The sequence below is a fragment of the Gekko japonicus genome, unplaced genomic scaffold (assembly GCF_001447785.1).
Source record: "Gekko japonicus isolate JY-2015 unplaced genomic scaffold, Gekko_japonicus_V1.1 scaffold3880, whole genome shotgun sequence".
Lineage (NCBI taxonomy): Eukaryota > Metazoa > Chordata > Lepidosauria > Squamata > Gekkonidae > Gekko > Gekko japonicus.
This window is the reverse complement of record NW_015175487.1, coordinates 29,383-46,261: the sequence shown is the minus strand read 5'-3', so window position 1 is coordinate 46,261 and position 16,879 is coordinate 29,383. Positions and strand designations below refer to the sequence as shown.

General features: G+C 49.3%; 1 protein-coding gene across 1 annotated transcript; it reads left to right on the top strand.

Moving 5' to 3' along the window:
- Nucleotides 1-6,126: 6,126 nt before the first annotated feature.
- On the top strand, nucleotides 6,127-7,062 carry LOC107122843 (olfactory receptor 1B1-like). The gene has a single exon (XM_015425983.1). The coding sequence runs from the start codon at nucleotides 6,127-6,129 to the stop codon at nucleotides 7,060-7,062; it is 936 nt and encodes a 311-aa protein (XP_015281469.1).
- Nucleotides 7,063-16,879: the final 9,817 nt, after the last annotated feature.

The following is a 16,879-nucleotide window of genomic DNA, read 5'->3' as shown; positions in this document are numbered from 1 at the left end:
AGAAACGGCTCTTTTTCAAGAACAGCTGTGCCAGAGCTACAGCTTGCCCAAGGTCATCCAGCCAGGTGCCAGTGGAGGAGTGGGGAATCAAACCCGGTTCTCCCAGATTAGAGTCCGCGCACTTAACCACTACACCAAACTGGCACTACACCAAACTGAAAGACCTCGGCCTGAGACTCTGGAAAGCCACTGCCAGTCTGAGTAGACAATACTGACCTCAATGGAACAGAGGTCTGATTCAGTCTAAGGCAGCTTCAGGTGTTCATGTTCCTGAAGTCTTTTGAGCTTGTCTTCTTCTTCTAAGAATATTCTTCCTTTTGCAATGTCCTAGCTGTCTGCCATCCATCGGTTTGCCAGTGTGGTGTAGTGATTAAGAGCAGTGGACTCTAGTCTGGAGAACCAGGTTTCATTCCCCCACTCCTCCTCCATGTGAAGCCTGCTGGGTGACCTTGGGCCAGTTACGGTTCTCTCAGAACTCCATCAGCCCTACCTGTATGGAATTCACTGCCACAGGAGGTGGTGGCGGCTACAAGCATGGGCGGCTTCAAGAGGTAATCAGATAAGCATATGGAGCAGAGGTCCGTCAGTGGCTATTAGCCACAAGGTATAGATAGGAACTCTCAGTCTGGGGCAAGTGATGCTCTGTATTCTTGGTGCTTGGGGGGGGGCAACAGTGGGAAGGCTTCTAATGTCCTGGCCCCACTGGTGGCCCTCCTGATGGCACCTGGTATTTGTGGCCACTGTGTGACAGAGTGTTGGACTGGATGGGCCATTGGCCTGATCCAACATTGGCTTCTCTTATGTTCTTATGTACCTCCCTCACAAGGTGCCTGTTGTGGGGAGAGGAGGGGAAGGCGATCGTCAGCTGCTTTGAGACTCCTTAAGGTGGAGAAAAGTGGTGTATAGAAACCTACTTGTCTTCATTGGTTTGGCAAAGTAAATATAGAGATTCTCACACTTGGTGTGGATTGAGGTGAACGGAGATTAAGGATTGTGTTTTGCCAACATTCGGTCCTCTTCTTTTTATGACTTCCACTCTATGTCAACTGAGGCTAAAATGATTGTCCATGAAAGGGAATGCCCAGGTTCAAACCGAGCTTGCCCCAAGAAGGTGGAGAGAGGTGAAACTGATGGAGCATGTTTAGGTCTCCAAAAATCCCCAAGGTTTAAAGTGGTAGTTAGAAATCTGTTGTCAGTCACAGATGATGCCCTTTCCTTGGGTCTATTCCAGATAACCTCAGCGAGTGTTTTAAGGAAAGTATAGGACAGTTCTACGTATTTCCAATCCAGCATTTGGGTTGAGCATTAAAATCAGGTTTGCTATCTGAGCTGCATCATAATATAGTTGGAGGACTGGAAATCCCAAACTACCTTGCCTGAGTGCTCTTTTAAGAGTCTGAAAACTAACTCTGGGGGATTTTTTTAGAGTTCCAAAGAAAGTCTATAAGAGTTTGCTGCCAGAGTTTAAAATATGAGTTAGAAATTGGAATAGGCAAGGTACGAAAATAATATATAAATGTAGGGAGAATAAAAGATTTGCCTAACATGATTTCCCCTTCAACCAGGACAAAACCAGAGTGTCCCATTGTTTAAAGAGAGTTATTATTGATGATGCAATTGATGGAGAGAGACTTGCCTGTTGAATGCTCATTCTGTGGCATACATTTGAAGTATGCATACCTAAAGGGGGCTATAAGGCCATTAATTTATCATCGTAACATGCACTTCTCAGCCCCTGCCCTCCAGGTCTGAGGAACATAGAAATACCTGACATGGTTACATCACGTCAAATGCAAAATGACAGAGCAGGAGAAAGAAGTAGGAATTCAACATTTGAGTTGGCAAGAAGGATTGTAGGGTGTTCTCTGGGAACTTGTAAGTGATTGATTGTGGACCTGAAATGAATTTTCCCTCCAAGATTTTCTTCAAAGTTCTGACAGAATGTACAGAATTTGATATCAGCATATACCACATCCAATGACCTTTGATTTCAGTACTGATACTTTAAAATATTTGGCACTGCAAATATGGCTAATCTCACAGCCGAAGTGTAACATTTTCAAATGTTTGCTAGTGTTCGATTGCTTGCATGCAGCAACAGGCGGTAGCAGACAACTGCTGTAGTGTTTACTGTCTGAAAGTAATAATAATTAATAATTATCGTATGGTAGTGTGTATGGTATAGCCAGGAGATCCTAAGATTGTCTGGCAGCCAAAGGTTCTAGCTCTTTCAGCATTATGTGCCACTAGGTGGCGAGCTAGGCTTGTTTTAAGACAAGAGACGTTTCATAGGTGGTTTGCCATTGCCTGCCTCTGCGTCACATCCCTGGTATTCCTTGGAGGTCGCCCTTTTGAATACTAGCCAAGGCTGACCTTGCTTAGCTTCCAAGATCTGACAAGACTGGGCTAGCCCGGGCTATCCAGGTCAGGGCTATGTGAAAGTATTTATTTATTTATTTAGGTATTTTTATCCCGCCCTCCCCGCAAGCGGGCTCAGGGCGGCTTACAAGGGGGCAAAAGCCCATGCATAAAACCCAGTAAAACAGTAAAATGACAATAGTAACAATAATAACAGTAATAACAATAATAAAGTGCTTTCAGTAGACAAGATGGTCTTGAGTGTTATGGTAGCATCTTCCAGTCAGCCCTGTTGGGGTACCACTGTCCAGTAGATCGTTCCAGTCCCACGTTGTTAATGCCGCGCAGTGTATGGCTGAGTTTCCCAGGGCGATCCCGAATCCCGATGGTATTGCCACCGTTGGTGGTGGTGGCAGCGGCAACCCCTATATGAAAGCCTGGCGGAAGAGCTCCGTCTTGCAGGCCCTGCGGAACTGCATAAGGTCCCGCAGGGCCCTGATCTCCTCCGGGAGCTCGTTCCACCAGGTAGGGGCCGCCACTGAGAAGGATCTAGCCCTGGTCGTAGCAAGTTTTACCTCCCGGGGACCTGGGATCACCAGACGGTTTTGGGTCCCCGACCGAAGTGCTCTTGGGGGTACATGCGGGAAAAGGCGGTCCCTCAGGTAGGTTTACATGCAATGACATTTAATCTTTGAAGTTCTTTATTACTGAGAACCGCTGTAGTAGCGTCAGAGGGCAGACATGGTGTTCTGCAGCAGAACAATTAGATCGGAGTCCAGTAGCACCTTAGAGACGAACCAGAGTTTCAGGGGATAAACATTTGAGAGTCAAAGCTCCCTTCGCCAGACATGGGTAAAGGAGAAATGGAGATCTTGGAGTCCTTTTATCCCAGTCAGAAGGTGGGAGGGGTGCCCTGACCTGGAGAGCCCAGGCAAGGCCGATCTCATCAGGTCTCGGAAGCTAAGCAGGGTCGACTCTGGCAAGTACTTGGATGGGAGACCTCCAAGGAATGCAATGCCAGAGGTGGGACAATGCCAGAGCTGGGAGGCGGGGGCAGGCTTTATTCAGCCACCTCTCTGAATATCCTCCAGGCCTCCAGTAGAGGCCAGTCACCAGAGGTTGGCATGACTCCCAGGTGCACACACACTCACATGCACACACACATACGAAAAGTACAAAAAAAAAAATACCCCCCCAAAGGTAGGAGGGGTGTTGTCAAGAATACTTGTAGAAGATGCAGAGGTACAATGCATATTGTCATCAGCTTGATTGCAGCAGAGGGGAAATGACCCCCAAGCATTATATATAATCAAACTGATTATATACAAGCTGATGACATGCATCCTAAGAACATCAGAGAAGCCACGCTGGATCAGGCCCATGGCCCATACAGTCCAACACTGTGTGTCATACAGTGGCCAAAACCCAGGGGCCATCAGGAGGTCCCCCAGCAGAGCCAGAGCTCCAGAAGCCCTCCCACTGTTGCCCCCCCCTCAAGCACCAAGAGTACAGAGCATCCCTGCCCCAGACAGAGTGTTCCATCTATACCTTCTGGCTAATCTCTGCTCCCTATGTTTATCCAGTCCCCTCTTGAAGCTGTCTGTGCTTGTGGCCACCACTTCCTGCAGCAGTGAATTCCACATGTCAATGACTCCTTGGGTGAAGAAGTGCTTCCTTTGACCTCTTCTAAGCCTCCTGCTCATCAATTTCATGGTGTGCCCACGAGTTCTTGTAGTGCGAGACAGGGAGAAAAGTTCTTCTTTCTCTATCCCATGCAGAACGTGGTAAACCTCTGTCATGTCACCCTTCAATCCTCTACAGGCATTCTTGACAATACCCCTCCCACCTTCTGACTAGGATAACAGGATTCAGAGATCTCCGCTTCTACTCTACTCCTGACAAATAGGGTCGCCAACCTCCAGGTGGGGGCTGGGGATCTCTCGGAATTACAACTGATCTCTCCGGGCTACATAGATTGTCTGTTTATTTACCTAAAGCATTTATTCCGCTTCTACTGGAGAAAATGGCAGCTTCAGGAGGCGGACTGCATGGCATTGTACCCGACAGAGTTCCCTCCCCTCCCCAAACCCCACACTCCCAGGCTCCACCCTCAAATCTCCGGGCAACCCTGCACAAAAGGATATTCGACTCTCAAAAGGTTCTGACTTGAAACTCTTCGTCGTCTCTAAGTTGCTACTGGACTCGAATTTAGTGGTTAGCGTGTCAGATTTGGGGGATCTAGTATCAGATCCCCTGTCTGCCATGTAGCTTGCTGAGGGTCTTTGGGCCACTCACTCTCTCTCAGCCTAATATACCTTGAAGCAGGGGTGTCAAACTCATTCGTTATGAGGGCCAGATCTGACATAAATGAGACCTTGTTGGGCCCCTGGGCCATGTGTGTCATAAAATGTAATGCCAGGTAGCGGAGATATAAACTTTATAAAGGACACAAACACAAAGGGTTTTTTCCACTTAAAATAAAATCATGCTTAAAACATTAGCACTCTTGCAAATATTTTGTTTATTTAACAGTGTCTGATAACGGACACCTCTTGCTCTGAATTACTGCATCAAAATGTCTGTGCTGTTGCAATCTTGAGTATGCTGTTCAGGGGTATATCTGTAAGCTGCAGACCTACGATGACGCAGCAGCAGCAGAACTGGAAGAAGAAGCAGAAGACAGCCAGTTCCACTGCGGGCCTGATAGAAGCCCTCCGGGGGCCTAATCCGGCCCCCGGGCCGCATGTTTGACACTCCTGCCTTAAAGTACTGTCCTGAGGAGAGAGAAAAAGAGAAAGGGAGAAGTACGTTTTCCACCCTGAGCTCCCTGGGGAAAAGGGTGGAGCAAAGCAGTATTAGATTGATAGCCAGTATAAAATAGTTTGCTTTTTATGGCAACTGACAAGCCCTCGAAAATGAAAAGTGTGCCTAAAAAGCACAACGTTTGTTCTACCTTGACATGTTCATTGCTTTACAACTAATGACCTTATTGTTGTAAAATAGTCAAAAGTATTTAAAATACTCTGAGTATCGATGGATCTTGCTCTATCGGAAATAAGAGATTTTTTTGCTTATAAAAACCTTTATTTCTAAGGGCAAATGGTATACAGGAAACCTACAAATAAACAGAACATCTAAGAGCTACATTTTCTACTGCTTACAGTTCAACCATTGTTACACACTAACACAGAGATAATGGAGAATCTGTCCTTCTTCTCGACCCCTAGAAAGAAAGTCACCTGAAAACAACCAACCAATCTGTATCACACCTTTTCCCGGGCTAATCCCCCATTGGCTCTGTGCCAGGTTTCCATTCCAGGTCAGTCCAAACAATAGCGATACTAGGTAAACAAGTTAACCCTATCATGACTGGATTGTCAGACCTTGTTAAAACATACATTTCCAACACTTATAACCTTAGCTCGTTATTTAATTCTGTTTTTGCTTACCTTAAAACATCTTCATCATGTTACATGTTAACTTGCTGTTCAGCCTATAAATCTGAACCTTACCTCTCATCCCACTGTATTTGAAAAAGTGTGCTTTGCGCATGAAAGCTCATACCTTGAATAAACCTTTGTTGGTTTTAAAGGTGCCACTGGACTCTAAATTTGTTCAAGCACAAAGCTCTTAGGCTTTAAGATCCCAATGTAAACATTTCCCAACCTTTCAGTTCAAGATGGGCCTACTTTATGGTAGAAAGTTGTATCTGTCAGACCTTCTGGTTCCTTCTGACGGTCTCCAACTATGATTCTCTCCGCAGGTCCCATGGACTGTGAGAATGGCACGGATGTTGCGGAGTTTGTGCTTCTGGGGTTCTCCTCACAACCCAAAGAAAAGCCTTTCTTCTTCGCCTCTTTTCTGCTGATGTATGGGGCAGGCCTCCTGGGCAACATCGTGATGGTCCTTCTGATCACCGTGGATGCCCGGCTTCAGACCCCCATGTACTTCTTGCTGCGGAGCCTTTCTGTGGTGGACATGGGCTTCCTCACAGTCACGGTGCCTCAGATGCTGGTTCACCTCTTGTCCTCTTCCAAGGCAATCCCTTTCTATTCCTGCATGGCTCAGTTCTTCTTCTTCTACGTGTTTGGTGTCACAGACATCTTCATGGTGAGTGTCATGGCTCTGGATCGCTATGTCGCCATTTGCAACCCGCTCCACTATGCTACGGTGATGAGCCAGAAAGTCTGTGGACGTTTGGTGGCTGGGTGCTGGATCGTTTCCACCCTCCACTCCATGCTGCATGCTGGCCTCCTCCTGCGCCTCAGTTATTGTGGGGACAACCACCTGTCCCACTTCTTCTGCGACCACCAGCCCTTGCTCCAGCTCTCCTCCTCAGACACCAGCGCCAACGAAGCGGCCATCTTCTTCGAGGGCGTTCCCGTCATCCTCGGGCCTTTTGCCTTCATCGTCGTCACCTATGTCCGCATCGTGGCAGCTGTGATAAAGTTCTCTGCTGCAAGAAGGCGCAAAGCTTTCTCCACGTGTAGCTCTCATCTTACCATGGTGCTGCTCTTCTACGGTGCTGTCACTGGGGTCTACTTCCTACCCACGTCCAGCTATTCTTCCCAACGAGGGACCATTTTTGCTCTCGTGTACACGATTGTCACCCCCATGTCCAACCCCTACATCTACAGTCTCAGGAATAAAGACGTCAAAAAGGCCCTGAGGAACCTCTTGGGTAGGATATCGTTTTCTCACTAATAACGGTGAGCCGTTGGTCCCTGTGCATCTCTGCTCCTACACTCCAAAAGTGATTCCGACTGCTCTGAAGAAGGGACAGCCTCATTCCAGAGGCAGGGCTGTTGTGTAGTCAAAAATGCAAAGGGTAAGGTTGTAATCTACTGTGTGTCCACATTTGGGAGGAAAGTGAGTGAACAAGGGTGAGCTGAAGCGCATCGCGGGGGGGGGAGCACAATGTCCTCCTTCCAGACCTCTGCCTTCCCAAGAAGCATGACTGACATATCCAGAGTTCCCTTTCAATTGATTCGCTCTCAGCCGACACCATGGGTCAGTTCCTGCAAGCCTCATGAGGTCTGTTTGTCCTATTTTGCCCAGAGCCATGGCTCCACCTCTGGGTTCCCCTTCCTTCCTCCCTCCTCTGTCCCTTCTCAGCCTTCCCCAGGCAGCTGGCCAGGGCTATTTTTGGGCAGGAACGCACAGGAACGGAGTTCCGGCTGGCTTCAAAGTTGGCCACGCCCACAACAACCAAAACCTCTGCGTGTGTGGCTACAGAGGAAAGGCCTGGAGAGTGACCCCCCCCCCGGTGACTCCGAGGCGGGTGGGCCAGGGGGGGCTGGACGGATTGGGGATGCATTTAAATGCCTCCCTGTGCCTTCCCCGGCCTGTCCAAGGAATGGCTTGCCCAAGCTCCCCACAGCTGTGGGGCGCCCAGGCAACCCAAGGGAAGACATGGGGTGTGTGGCCTAATATGCTAATGTGCTGCACCGTCAGGGGTGTGGCCTAATATGCTGATGAGTTTCTGCTGTTGGGTGTGGCCCATTATGCTAATGCGTTTCTACAAAAAAAAGCCCTGTGCCTTCCTCTTCCTCTCTGTCTCTCCCCTTCCTCCCTTGATATCCTGTCCTGGAACAGTTGCTGCCTTTGGCCACCTCTGGCCTTTGCTGCCACCTCTGTGCCCCGTTCCCATATGCCTAGGCCATGGTTCAGCACTGCCTCTTGAAGCTCAGCAAGTGAGTTTGCGTGAGGGATGGCAGTCAAAGGACACCTGTGTTTGCAGACGGCTGGAAAACCTTTTTTCTTTCAGAAGAAAAGAAACCTGGTTTCACAATAGTTGTGCGGTTGTACAGATTATCCTAATCCATTCTCATTTAGGTCGAATCTGTATTTGCATTTTTAAATCAGTTTTGTGCTGCTGTGACGCCGTCTTTCTCTATGCTTGTTTGAATGTTGTTTGGAGAAGATTCTTTTAAAGCAGTGTGGAGGTGCAATGACGGTGGAGCTGCCCTGAAAGGACGATAAACATATGTGGACGTGCAAAAGTATGCTAGCACTGTTGAGGTGTGAAAACGACACCAAATGTAGACAGCTTTTTTGAAGACAGAGTCAAAAGGCTGGGACACGGGTGGGAAAGACAAATGCAGATTCAGCCACAGTTTCAGAACAACTTTATTAACCCAAATAATACAAATATTGAGGATAAGAACTTTAATAATAAGTGCTATAATAATTATTGCTATAAACTGTAGAAACTCTAATATTAATAATCATAAGAATAAGAAGCAATCAATAATAATTAATAACATGTATAAGAACTCCAATGATAAATATAAAGACAATAAGAAGAACCACAAACTGCAATAATAATAAGGCTTGCTGCTGGGCATAAGCACAGCTAGGATCGTTGCCTGCTAGCCAACTTGGCCCTTCACGGGACTCGAACTCATGACTCCCTTTTCATGCCTGCCTTTTCTTAATGAGCTACTGGACAATTTTGGGACAGTTTTTTTTTTTTTTTGGCTTAGTTGCATCTTCCCTTTGCTGTGTCCCGCTCTGCATTCCTCTTGCCTGGCAAAGGGAACTTGCAGTGGGGCAGGGGCGTTCCCTGTGGAGCACTGTGGGGCCCTCCCTCCGCAGTCCCATGGCCCAGGCCACCCCTTCCTGGGAATCAACAGGTGTCTGCCCTCCCTTCCTGCCTGGATCCTGATGCTCTGTGCTTCATGATGGCTGTGGCTGGGCCACTGCAGGCTCCCACGCGTTCGCTACCTGTCCCCCTCCCCTGGTAGCTTGCTAAGGAGCGTGCCTATCCGTTATTTGCTGCCAACTTGCTGCGCTGGCACCATGCCATAGAGACTGACAGGCAAGGAGGGACATTGACTCCTGCAGAAAGGCACGGTGGTCTTTTCAGGGCCTCTGCCTTTTGCTGCCGCACCAGAAGAGCCTCCTGAAGACGGACCTCTTCTTCTTCGGCTTCTTGGGCTCTGCAGGAACAAGAAAGGAATGGTGCTGACTCCGGAGTATGGAAGCGGCCCCCTTTGCCCCTTCAGTCTCCCGGCAGCATCTCTTGGGTTGTGGGAGAGGGAAGCCTGGACCAGGCCCCCAGTCTGAGGTTGTGTCACAGTGCCATGGTACCCGACACCTGAGGGAGAAGGGGTGGAGCGGGGGTGCAGCTCTAAGGAGGGCAGAGCTGAGAAGAGAGCCAGGCGGGGCGGCCACAGCAGGAGAGGAGCAGCCAGAAGGCAGGCCCACCAGTAGAGATGCCAGACCCCCTCCCCCCGTGGGGGTGGGGTTTTCCTGCTGCCAGCCCCCACATCTCTGCCACTGGCCAACCGGCCAGAAGAGGAGGATTACCCCCACATACACAAAAAAGGAAGGAACACGAGAAATTAATACGACGTGCCTATGTGACTCTGAAGTGACGTAGGCATGTCAGGGATATCAGGAGGCAACACTCTGGTTTTTGGGCAAAACTCTATGGTAGAGGCTAATTCTACCATAGAGTTCTGCCCCCAAACCAGAGCATCCCCCCCCCCATGTTCTGGACATGCTTATGTCACTTCCGGGTCACGTAGGTATGTTGTGTTAATTCCCAGTGTTCCTCCCAGCTCCCAGTAAGTCTGCCTCTCATCCCCCGCCAGCCGTTCCGAGGAACCTGGCAACCCTACCCATCTGTACTGGCTCCCTGTGGAGCAAAGGACTCTGGGGGGGAAAAGGCCTCCTTGAGTGGAAGGGCTTCCTCAAGAGTAGGAGCAGGGAACTAGTGGGCCAGGGGCAGTGGGATGAAAGGCACCAGCTGATGGCAGGCAGGAGGCAGCAGGCTAGGGTTGCCAGGTCCCTGCTGGGAACCAGCGGGGGATGAGGGGAATTTATGAGGAGAAAGAGAAAGGCCTAGGCCTTGTTGCCAGTGTCGCATGGGAAGTGATGACATCATACCACCGACATCTGGTCGACGCTCTGGTATTTGGGCAAAAACTCTATAGTGAAACTGGCTCATTCCTTGGAGCGAGGGGGGGAACAATATTTGAAAGAAGAATAGATTACCACTCTCTGTCTTCACTGGAGGTTGTGGGTCGGTGTGTGAAGACGTCTCGATCTGGCTGCTTTTGAGGGCAGAGGAGGTGCATGGAGCAATTTGTTTCAGAACCTGAGAAAGAAAGGCCATCTCTTAGATGTAGCTTCTCATGCTCCAGGACAGGAAATATTTCATTTTGATAAGCAAAGGGGGCCGGAACAGGCTTCCATTCATTGAGATTTAAGAAGCCTTTTCCACAAAGAAGCCTTTTCCACAAAGGCTGTGCCCAATTATCATTTCTATAGGTGTTTCATGTTTAAAATCAGCAGGCATCAGGTCCTGAGACTGAAGGATAACCAGGAAAGCATGGAAATGCAATGGATTGTAGATGGTACGGTCTGTCAATTCCAAGCTTCAGCAGAAAGAGTGGTAGCCAACTTCTTGAGCCCAGGACTGAAGTTTCCCACAGCCTTGCTCTTCGGAGACCAGAGTTCCCCATCCATGATGTTAAGAACATCAGAAGAGCCCTGCAGGATCAGACCAGTGTTCCACCTAGTCTATCCCCGTGTCTCACACAGTGACCAACCAGTTCTTCTGGAGAGACATCCAGCGAGAAGAGTCCCTCCCTTGAATAACTTGTCTACTCACCGAGGGGGTTGCTGAACCTTCTTCGTCTTCAGCTGAGTCAGCTTTTGGAGCCTCGGAGTCGCAGTGGCTTTGCTCGTTTACCCCTTGGTCCTCTGAGTCCCTATTCCGGGTAGTATTTTCTTGTCGGCCATCTTCCTTGTTCTCCTCAGTCCCTGAAATTGCACAGGGCATGCCCATGTCAAATTTGCTGCCCAAGACCCCCCTCAGGCCACAGCACTTCTGCAGCGAGGGGGGAACAATATTTGAAAGAAGAATAGATTACCACCCTCTGTCTTCACTGGAGGTTGTGGGTCGGTGTGTGAAGTTGCCTCAATCTGGCTGCTGTTGAGGGCAGAGGAGGTGCCTGGAGCAATTTGTTTCAGAACCTGAGGAAGAAAGGCCATCTCTTAGATGTAGCTTCTCATGCTCCAGGACAGGAAATATTTCATTTTGATAAGCAAAGGGGGCCGGAACAGGCTTCCATTCATTGAGATTTAAGAAGCCTTTTCCACAAAGAAGCCTTTTCCACAAAGGCTGTGCCCAATTATCATTTCTATAGGTGTTTCATGTTTAAAATCAGCAGGCATCAGGTCCTGAGACTGAAGGATAACCAGGAAAGCATGGAAATGCAATGGATTGTAGATGGTACGGTCTGTCAATTCCAAGCTTCAGCAGAAAGAGTGGTAGCCAACTTCTTGAGCCCAGGACTGAAGTTTCCCACAGCCTTGCTCTTCGGAGACCAGAGTTCCCCATCCATGATGTTAAGAACATCAGAAGAGCCCTGCAGGATCAGACCAGTGTTCCACCTAGTCTATCCCCGTGTCTCACACAGTGACCAACCAGTTCTTCTGGAGAGACATCCAGCGAGAAGAGTCCCTCCCTTGAATAACTTGTCTACTCACCGAGGGGGTTGCTGAACCTTCTTCGTCTTCAGCTGAGTCAGCTTTTGGAGCCTCGGAGTCGCAGTGGCTTTGCTCGTTTACCCCTTGGTCCTCTGAGTCCCTATTCCGGGTAGTATTTTCTTGTCGGCCATCTTCCTTGTTCTCCTCAGTCCCTGAAATTGCACAGGGCATGCCCATGTCAAATTTGCTGCCCAAGACCCCCCTCAGGCCACAGCACTTCTGCAGCGAGGGGGGAACAATATTTGAAAGAAGAATAGATTACCACCCTCTGTCTTCACTGGAGGTTGTGGGTCGGTGTGTGAAGTTGCCTCAATCTGGCTGCTGTTGAGGGCAGAGGAGGTGCCTGGAGCAATTTGTTTCAGAACCTGAGGAAGAAAGGCCATCTCTTAGCTGCAACTTCTCATGCTTCAGGAGGTATTTCATTTTGATAAGCAGAAACAGAGGTAGCCAACTTCTTGAGCCCAGGACTGAAGTTTCCCCCATCCATGGTGTTGAGAACATCAGAACTCTGCTGGATCAGACCAGTGAGGGTCCATCTAGTCTACCACCTTGTCTCACTCAGTGGTCAACCAGTTCCACTGGAGAGCCAACAACAGGACATAGAGGCCGAGGCATTCCCCTGATGTTGCCCCCTGTCTCTGGGATTCAGAGTGCCTCTGAACATGGAGGTTCCCCTGAGCCACAATGGCTAGTAGCCATTGATAGACTTTATCCTCCATCTAATCTCCTTTTACAGCTGCTTATTCCTGTGGCCATTCTCTGGTGGTGAATTCCACAGCTTAATCACTCTCTGTGTAGCGTTCTCCTCCAAACTGGAAGGGAGATTCTGGCTCTTGTGGCCCCCGTCTTCATAAAGAACCTATGCTTGGGGGACAGGGGTGTGTTGTCAGGCAGAAAACTATAGAGAGGCAGGAGGGTTTGGTCACTTGTGCTGTTAGGAAGGGAAGCGGCTTGATATTGCCTGGGGGGTCACCAGAAGTCACCATGACTTCCAGGCCCATAAGCATGCACACACAGAGAAAATACTCTCTCTCACACACACACCCAAAGGAAGGGGAGTGGAAGCACACAGCCCCTAAATGTTAAGTTTTAACTGTAGTTATATGAGAGGCCGGGGGCTGGATTTCAGACCTCCCGCTTGCAAAAGACTTGCAGACTACCTGCCATAAGGGGCAGCAGAGCCAACCGCTAAAAGTGTGGTTTTCTAAGGCACTTGGTGAGGACCAGGAAAGGTGGCCATGGGCACGATATTGGAGACCCCTGCTGTAGCTCTGTTCAGCCAGGCCCTTGGTTCATGGAGCTCCACCGCACTGGCTGTTGTTCTCCGGAGCCTGAGGCTGATCAGGGCTTTCCCCTGCCCCAGGAATCCTTTCATTCAGCATCCCCCAATGAGGAGCCCGTGGGCAACAGGATTCCTGGGGGCACTTCTCCAGGAGCTCTCCTTTGCCTGGCCAGGGCTGGGCGCCACCTCCCACCTCCCTCCCAGCCCAAAAGAGCCTTCCCTGGATGCAATAGAGGCTGCCGTCAGTGGATAGTGAGGAGGACGGGGAAGCATCTCCGCCATCACCTGCCCTTGGCCCTTCCGTCGGACACCCACCGCCCTTGCTAGGACATTCCGGGGGTTGCGAATAATGGCAGGAGAGGTCTTGTCTCAATCCACCCTCTCCTCTCCCCTGAGGAGCAGGGACATCCAGGAAGAGGAGTCCCTCCCTTGACTCACTTGTCTACTCACCGAGGGGGTTGCTGAACCTTCTTCGTCTTCAGCTGAGTCAGCTTTTGACGCCTTAGAGTCGCAGTGGCTTTGCTCGTTTACCCCTTGGTCCTCTGGGTCACGATCCCGGGCAGTGTCCTCGTGTCGGCCATCTTCCTTGTTCTCCTCCGTCCCTGAAATTGCACAGGGCATGCCCATGTCAGATTTGCTACCCAAGACCCCCCTCTCCTCATGGCATGGCGCTTCTGAAGCGAGGGGGGGGGAACAATATTTGAAAGAAGAATAGATTACCACCCTCTGTCTTCACTGGAGGTTGTGGGTCGGTGTGTGAAGTTGCCTCGATTTGGCTGCTGTTGAGGGCAGAGGAGGTGCCTGGAGCAATTTGTTTCAGAACCTGAGGAAGAAAGGCCATCTCTTAGCTGCAACTTCTCATGCTCCAGGAGGTATCTCATTTTAATAAGCAAAGGGGCCTGGAACAGATGTCCACTCCATTGAGGTTTATCGTGCCCATTTTCTAAAGCACTTGGCAGGTACCAAGGAAGGTACCCACAGGCATGGTATTGGAGACTCCTGCTGTAGCCAAATGAAACTGCTTTCTATTCGGCCGGGCCATTGGTTCATTGAGCTCCATCAGACCTGATCTGACTGGCGGTTGTTCTCCAGAGTCTGAGGCTGATCAGGATCTTTCCCCACGCCAGTATAAGGCCCTTTCCCCACCTCAGCAATCCTTTCAAACAGCATTCTCCCTTGACTAACTTGCCTGCTCACCGAGGGGGTTGCTGCACCTCCTTTGTCTTCAGCTGAGCCAACCTTTGGAGCCTTGGAATCGCAGTGGCTTTGCTCACTTAACCCTTGGTCCTTTGAGTCAGTACCCTGGGCAGTGTCCTCCCATCGGCCATTGTCCTTGTTCTCCTCCGTCCCTGAAATTGCACAGGGCATGCCCATGTCAGATTTGCTGCCCAAGACACCCCCCCCCTCCTTATGCCACGGCACTTTTGCAGCACATGACCTTGGAGCCAAGTGACGGCAACCCAGGAAGGAGCCCTGCTGGGCACAACTCTCTTTTTTTCTTCTGCTCACACAGTCAACAAGACGGCTCACAAATCCATGAAATCCAGGTCTGTTTGCCCAGGGCTTATTTCTGGGTGGTGGAGGCTGTGGGCCTCTGAACTTTAAGGCTCCTCCTAAGCAGAACTGACCCAGCTGGGCTGGGAGAAAGAACCCAGGAGATGAGGGGTTGTGGCTTTTTTGCCTTTCCTAAACCGCTAAACCACTGGGGAACATTACTTGAGGTTGCTTTGTGAGAGGACAGAGTTTGAGGGCAAGTGGGGGCTTATCGCTTGCTGGAGAGTGGTGTTTTTGTCTTTGGGCCTTTTGTCTGGTCAGGTGCTCATTGAGCAAGGTCTGTTTGCTGGGGGGGGTTCGGTCTGATTGCAGGCCCCACCCTCTGCTGCTCCTACTGGGAGGCGGGAACTGTGGGCCTCTGAACTGTAAGGCTCCTCCTTGGCAGTGGTGTGAGTCAAAGGGCAGGAGTTAAAGGGCCCACAAAAGTCATCACAAATCCATAAAGTTATGTCAGTGTATGGAAATCAAAATGAGAAATGCAAAAGAAACCTGTCAGGAGAAACAGAAGAAAACCATAAAAGAATCCTGCATGATTAAAAACAGTAGAAGCAGGAATGGCCCCACCCGGAGCCTCAGGTCTTTTTTTTTTTTTTTAAACATTTTTTATTAGAGGGATATTACAACACGTTCAACATCATAATATTAAAATTAATACATATCCCTTTTCCCTTCCCCTCTCCCCTTCTTCCTCGGGCTTCCCGCAGTGCTCCCACCCCCTCCCTTTATCATTTCTTCTTGATCTTCTTATCTCTAACAAAAACAAACAAAGCACACATTTATATACCGGTAACCTATAGTTCAATATATGAATTTTTAAACTTTTCTTTATCTCGGAGTTTATATACTCTATCCTTAATAATTCTCTAAAGAAAACAAATTATTCTTCACGTCCCAATCCTTCTCTAAATATTCTTTAAAATCTAACCAATCTGCAAAGAATTCTTCAGAATGTTTATTGTTCAGTTTCCTTGTGAGTTTGTCCATCTCTACTGTAAAAAGTAACTTCTTAATCCATTCCCAAACCATTGGTACTGGCTAGAATGACTTATGCTCAAGCTTGGAAACAAGAAAAAGTATCGGAGCCTCAGGTCTTGATCAGACAGCCAATTTGATCCGTTGCTGTTCCCTTATGGATTTAAAGCACACAATCAGACAGCACCATCTGTCCGTTGCGCCCCAGTCATCTGAGTTCCATTCCTCCCTCCCCTTGCCCCGTGTTTCAGTGATACCTGAGGAAGTCCGGTCCTGTTGGTCTGAGCCGCTTCCAAAATGGATTTCCTGTCGTCTGGTCACTCTGTTGCGCACCCAAGTCAGGCAGGTATCACTGATCTCTTGTTTCCCAGCCACCCCCCCCAGTTAGCAAGGATCGCATGACTGTATATACGCACCTCTCCCCACCCCCGGGGGCTGCTCAAAACCTTATTTTCTTTTGAAAAATTCTCAAAGACAGACACCCCTGTTCTGCAGCTTTTTAATATTGTTTGGAGAAGGGGTAAATTGAAAAGATTAGAGGGAGGACGGCAGTGAGCATATCCCAGCCGTTCTTCACCGCTTGTGCGCTTGCTCTGTGGACTAACTTTAAAAATAAAATGGCCGACAGCCCCATGAACTCCATATCCCAGCATGCTCATCAGTGCTTTTGGGCATGCTCAAAGGACACACTTTTGAAAAAATGGCCGACAGGCTGACTCCTGCCGTCTGGTCATGCAAGGAGGGGTAAAAGCACATTGAAGTGTGCTAAAAGGGGTAAGTCTGGTCAGGATTCTCTGCCACAATATAACCTGGCTTAATTCAAGGCGGGGCAACAGCGGATTGAACTGCCCCTCTGATCACAACCTCAGAGGCAGCACACAGCTGATTTAACTGCAGAGGATATTCCACAACACACACAACACTGCAGAAGAAGACCAATCTCTGGTCACCACCTGCACATTTGGACCCCACATCTCACACTTCAGGAGGTATTTGACATTTATGCCAAACTGAGTGATCTTTAGCTGGAATTTGGCTGCAGAGTCAGCCTGGGTTGGGGCAGCACATGCTCCTCAGACTCACCTCTGTTAGCTGGAAGGCTTGACACTGTGTCCTTTGGAGGACAGCAAAGATTCTCTACAATGGATGGCCAAGAATGCAAGGTGACCTGGTTTAAGATCTCTTCCGTGCTTGCCATCAATGGCAAAGTTC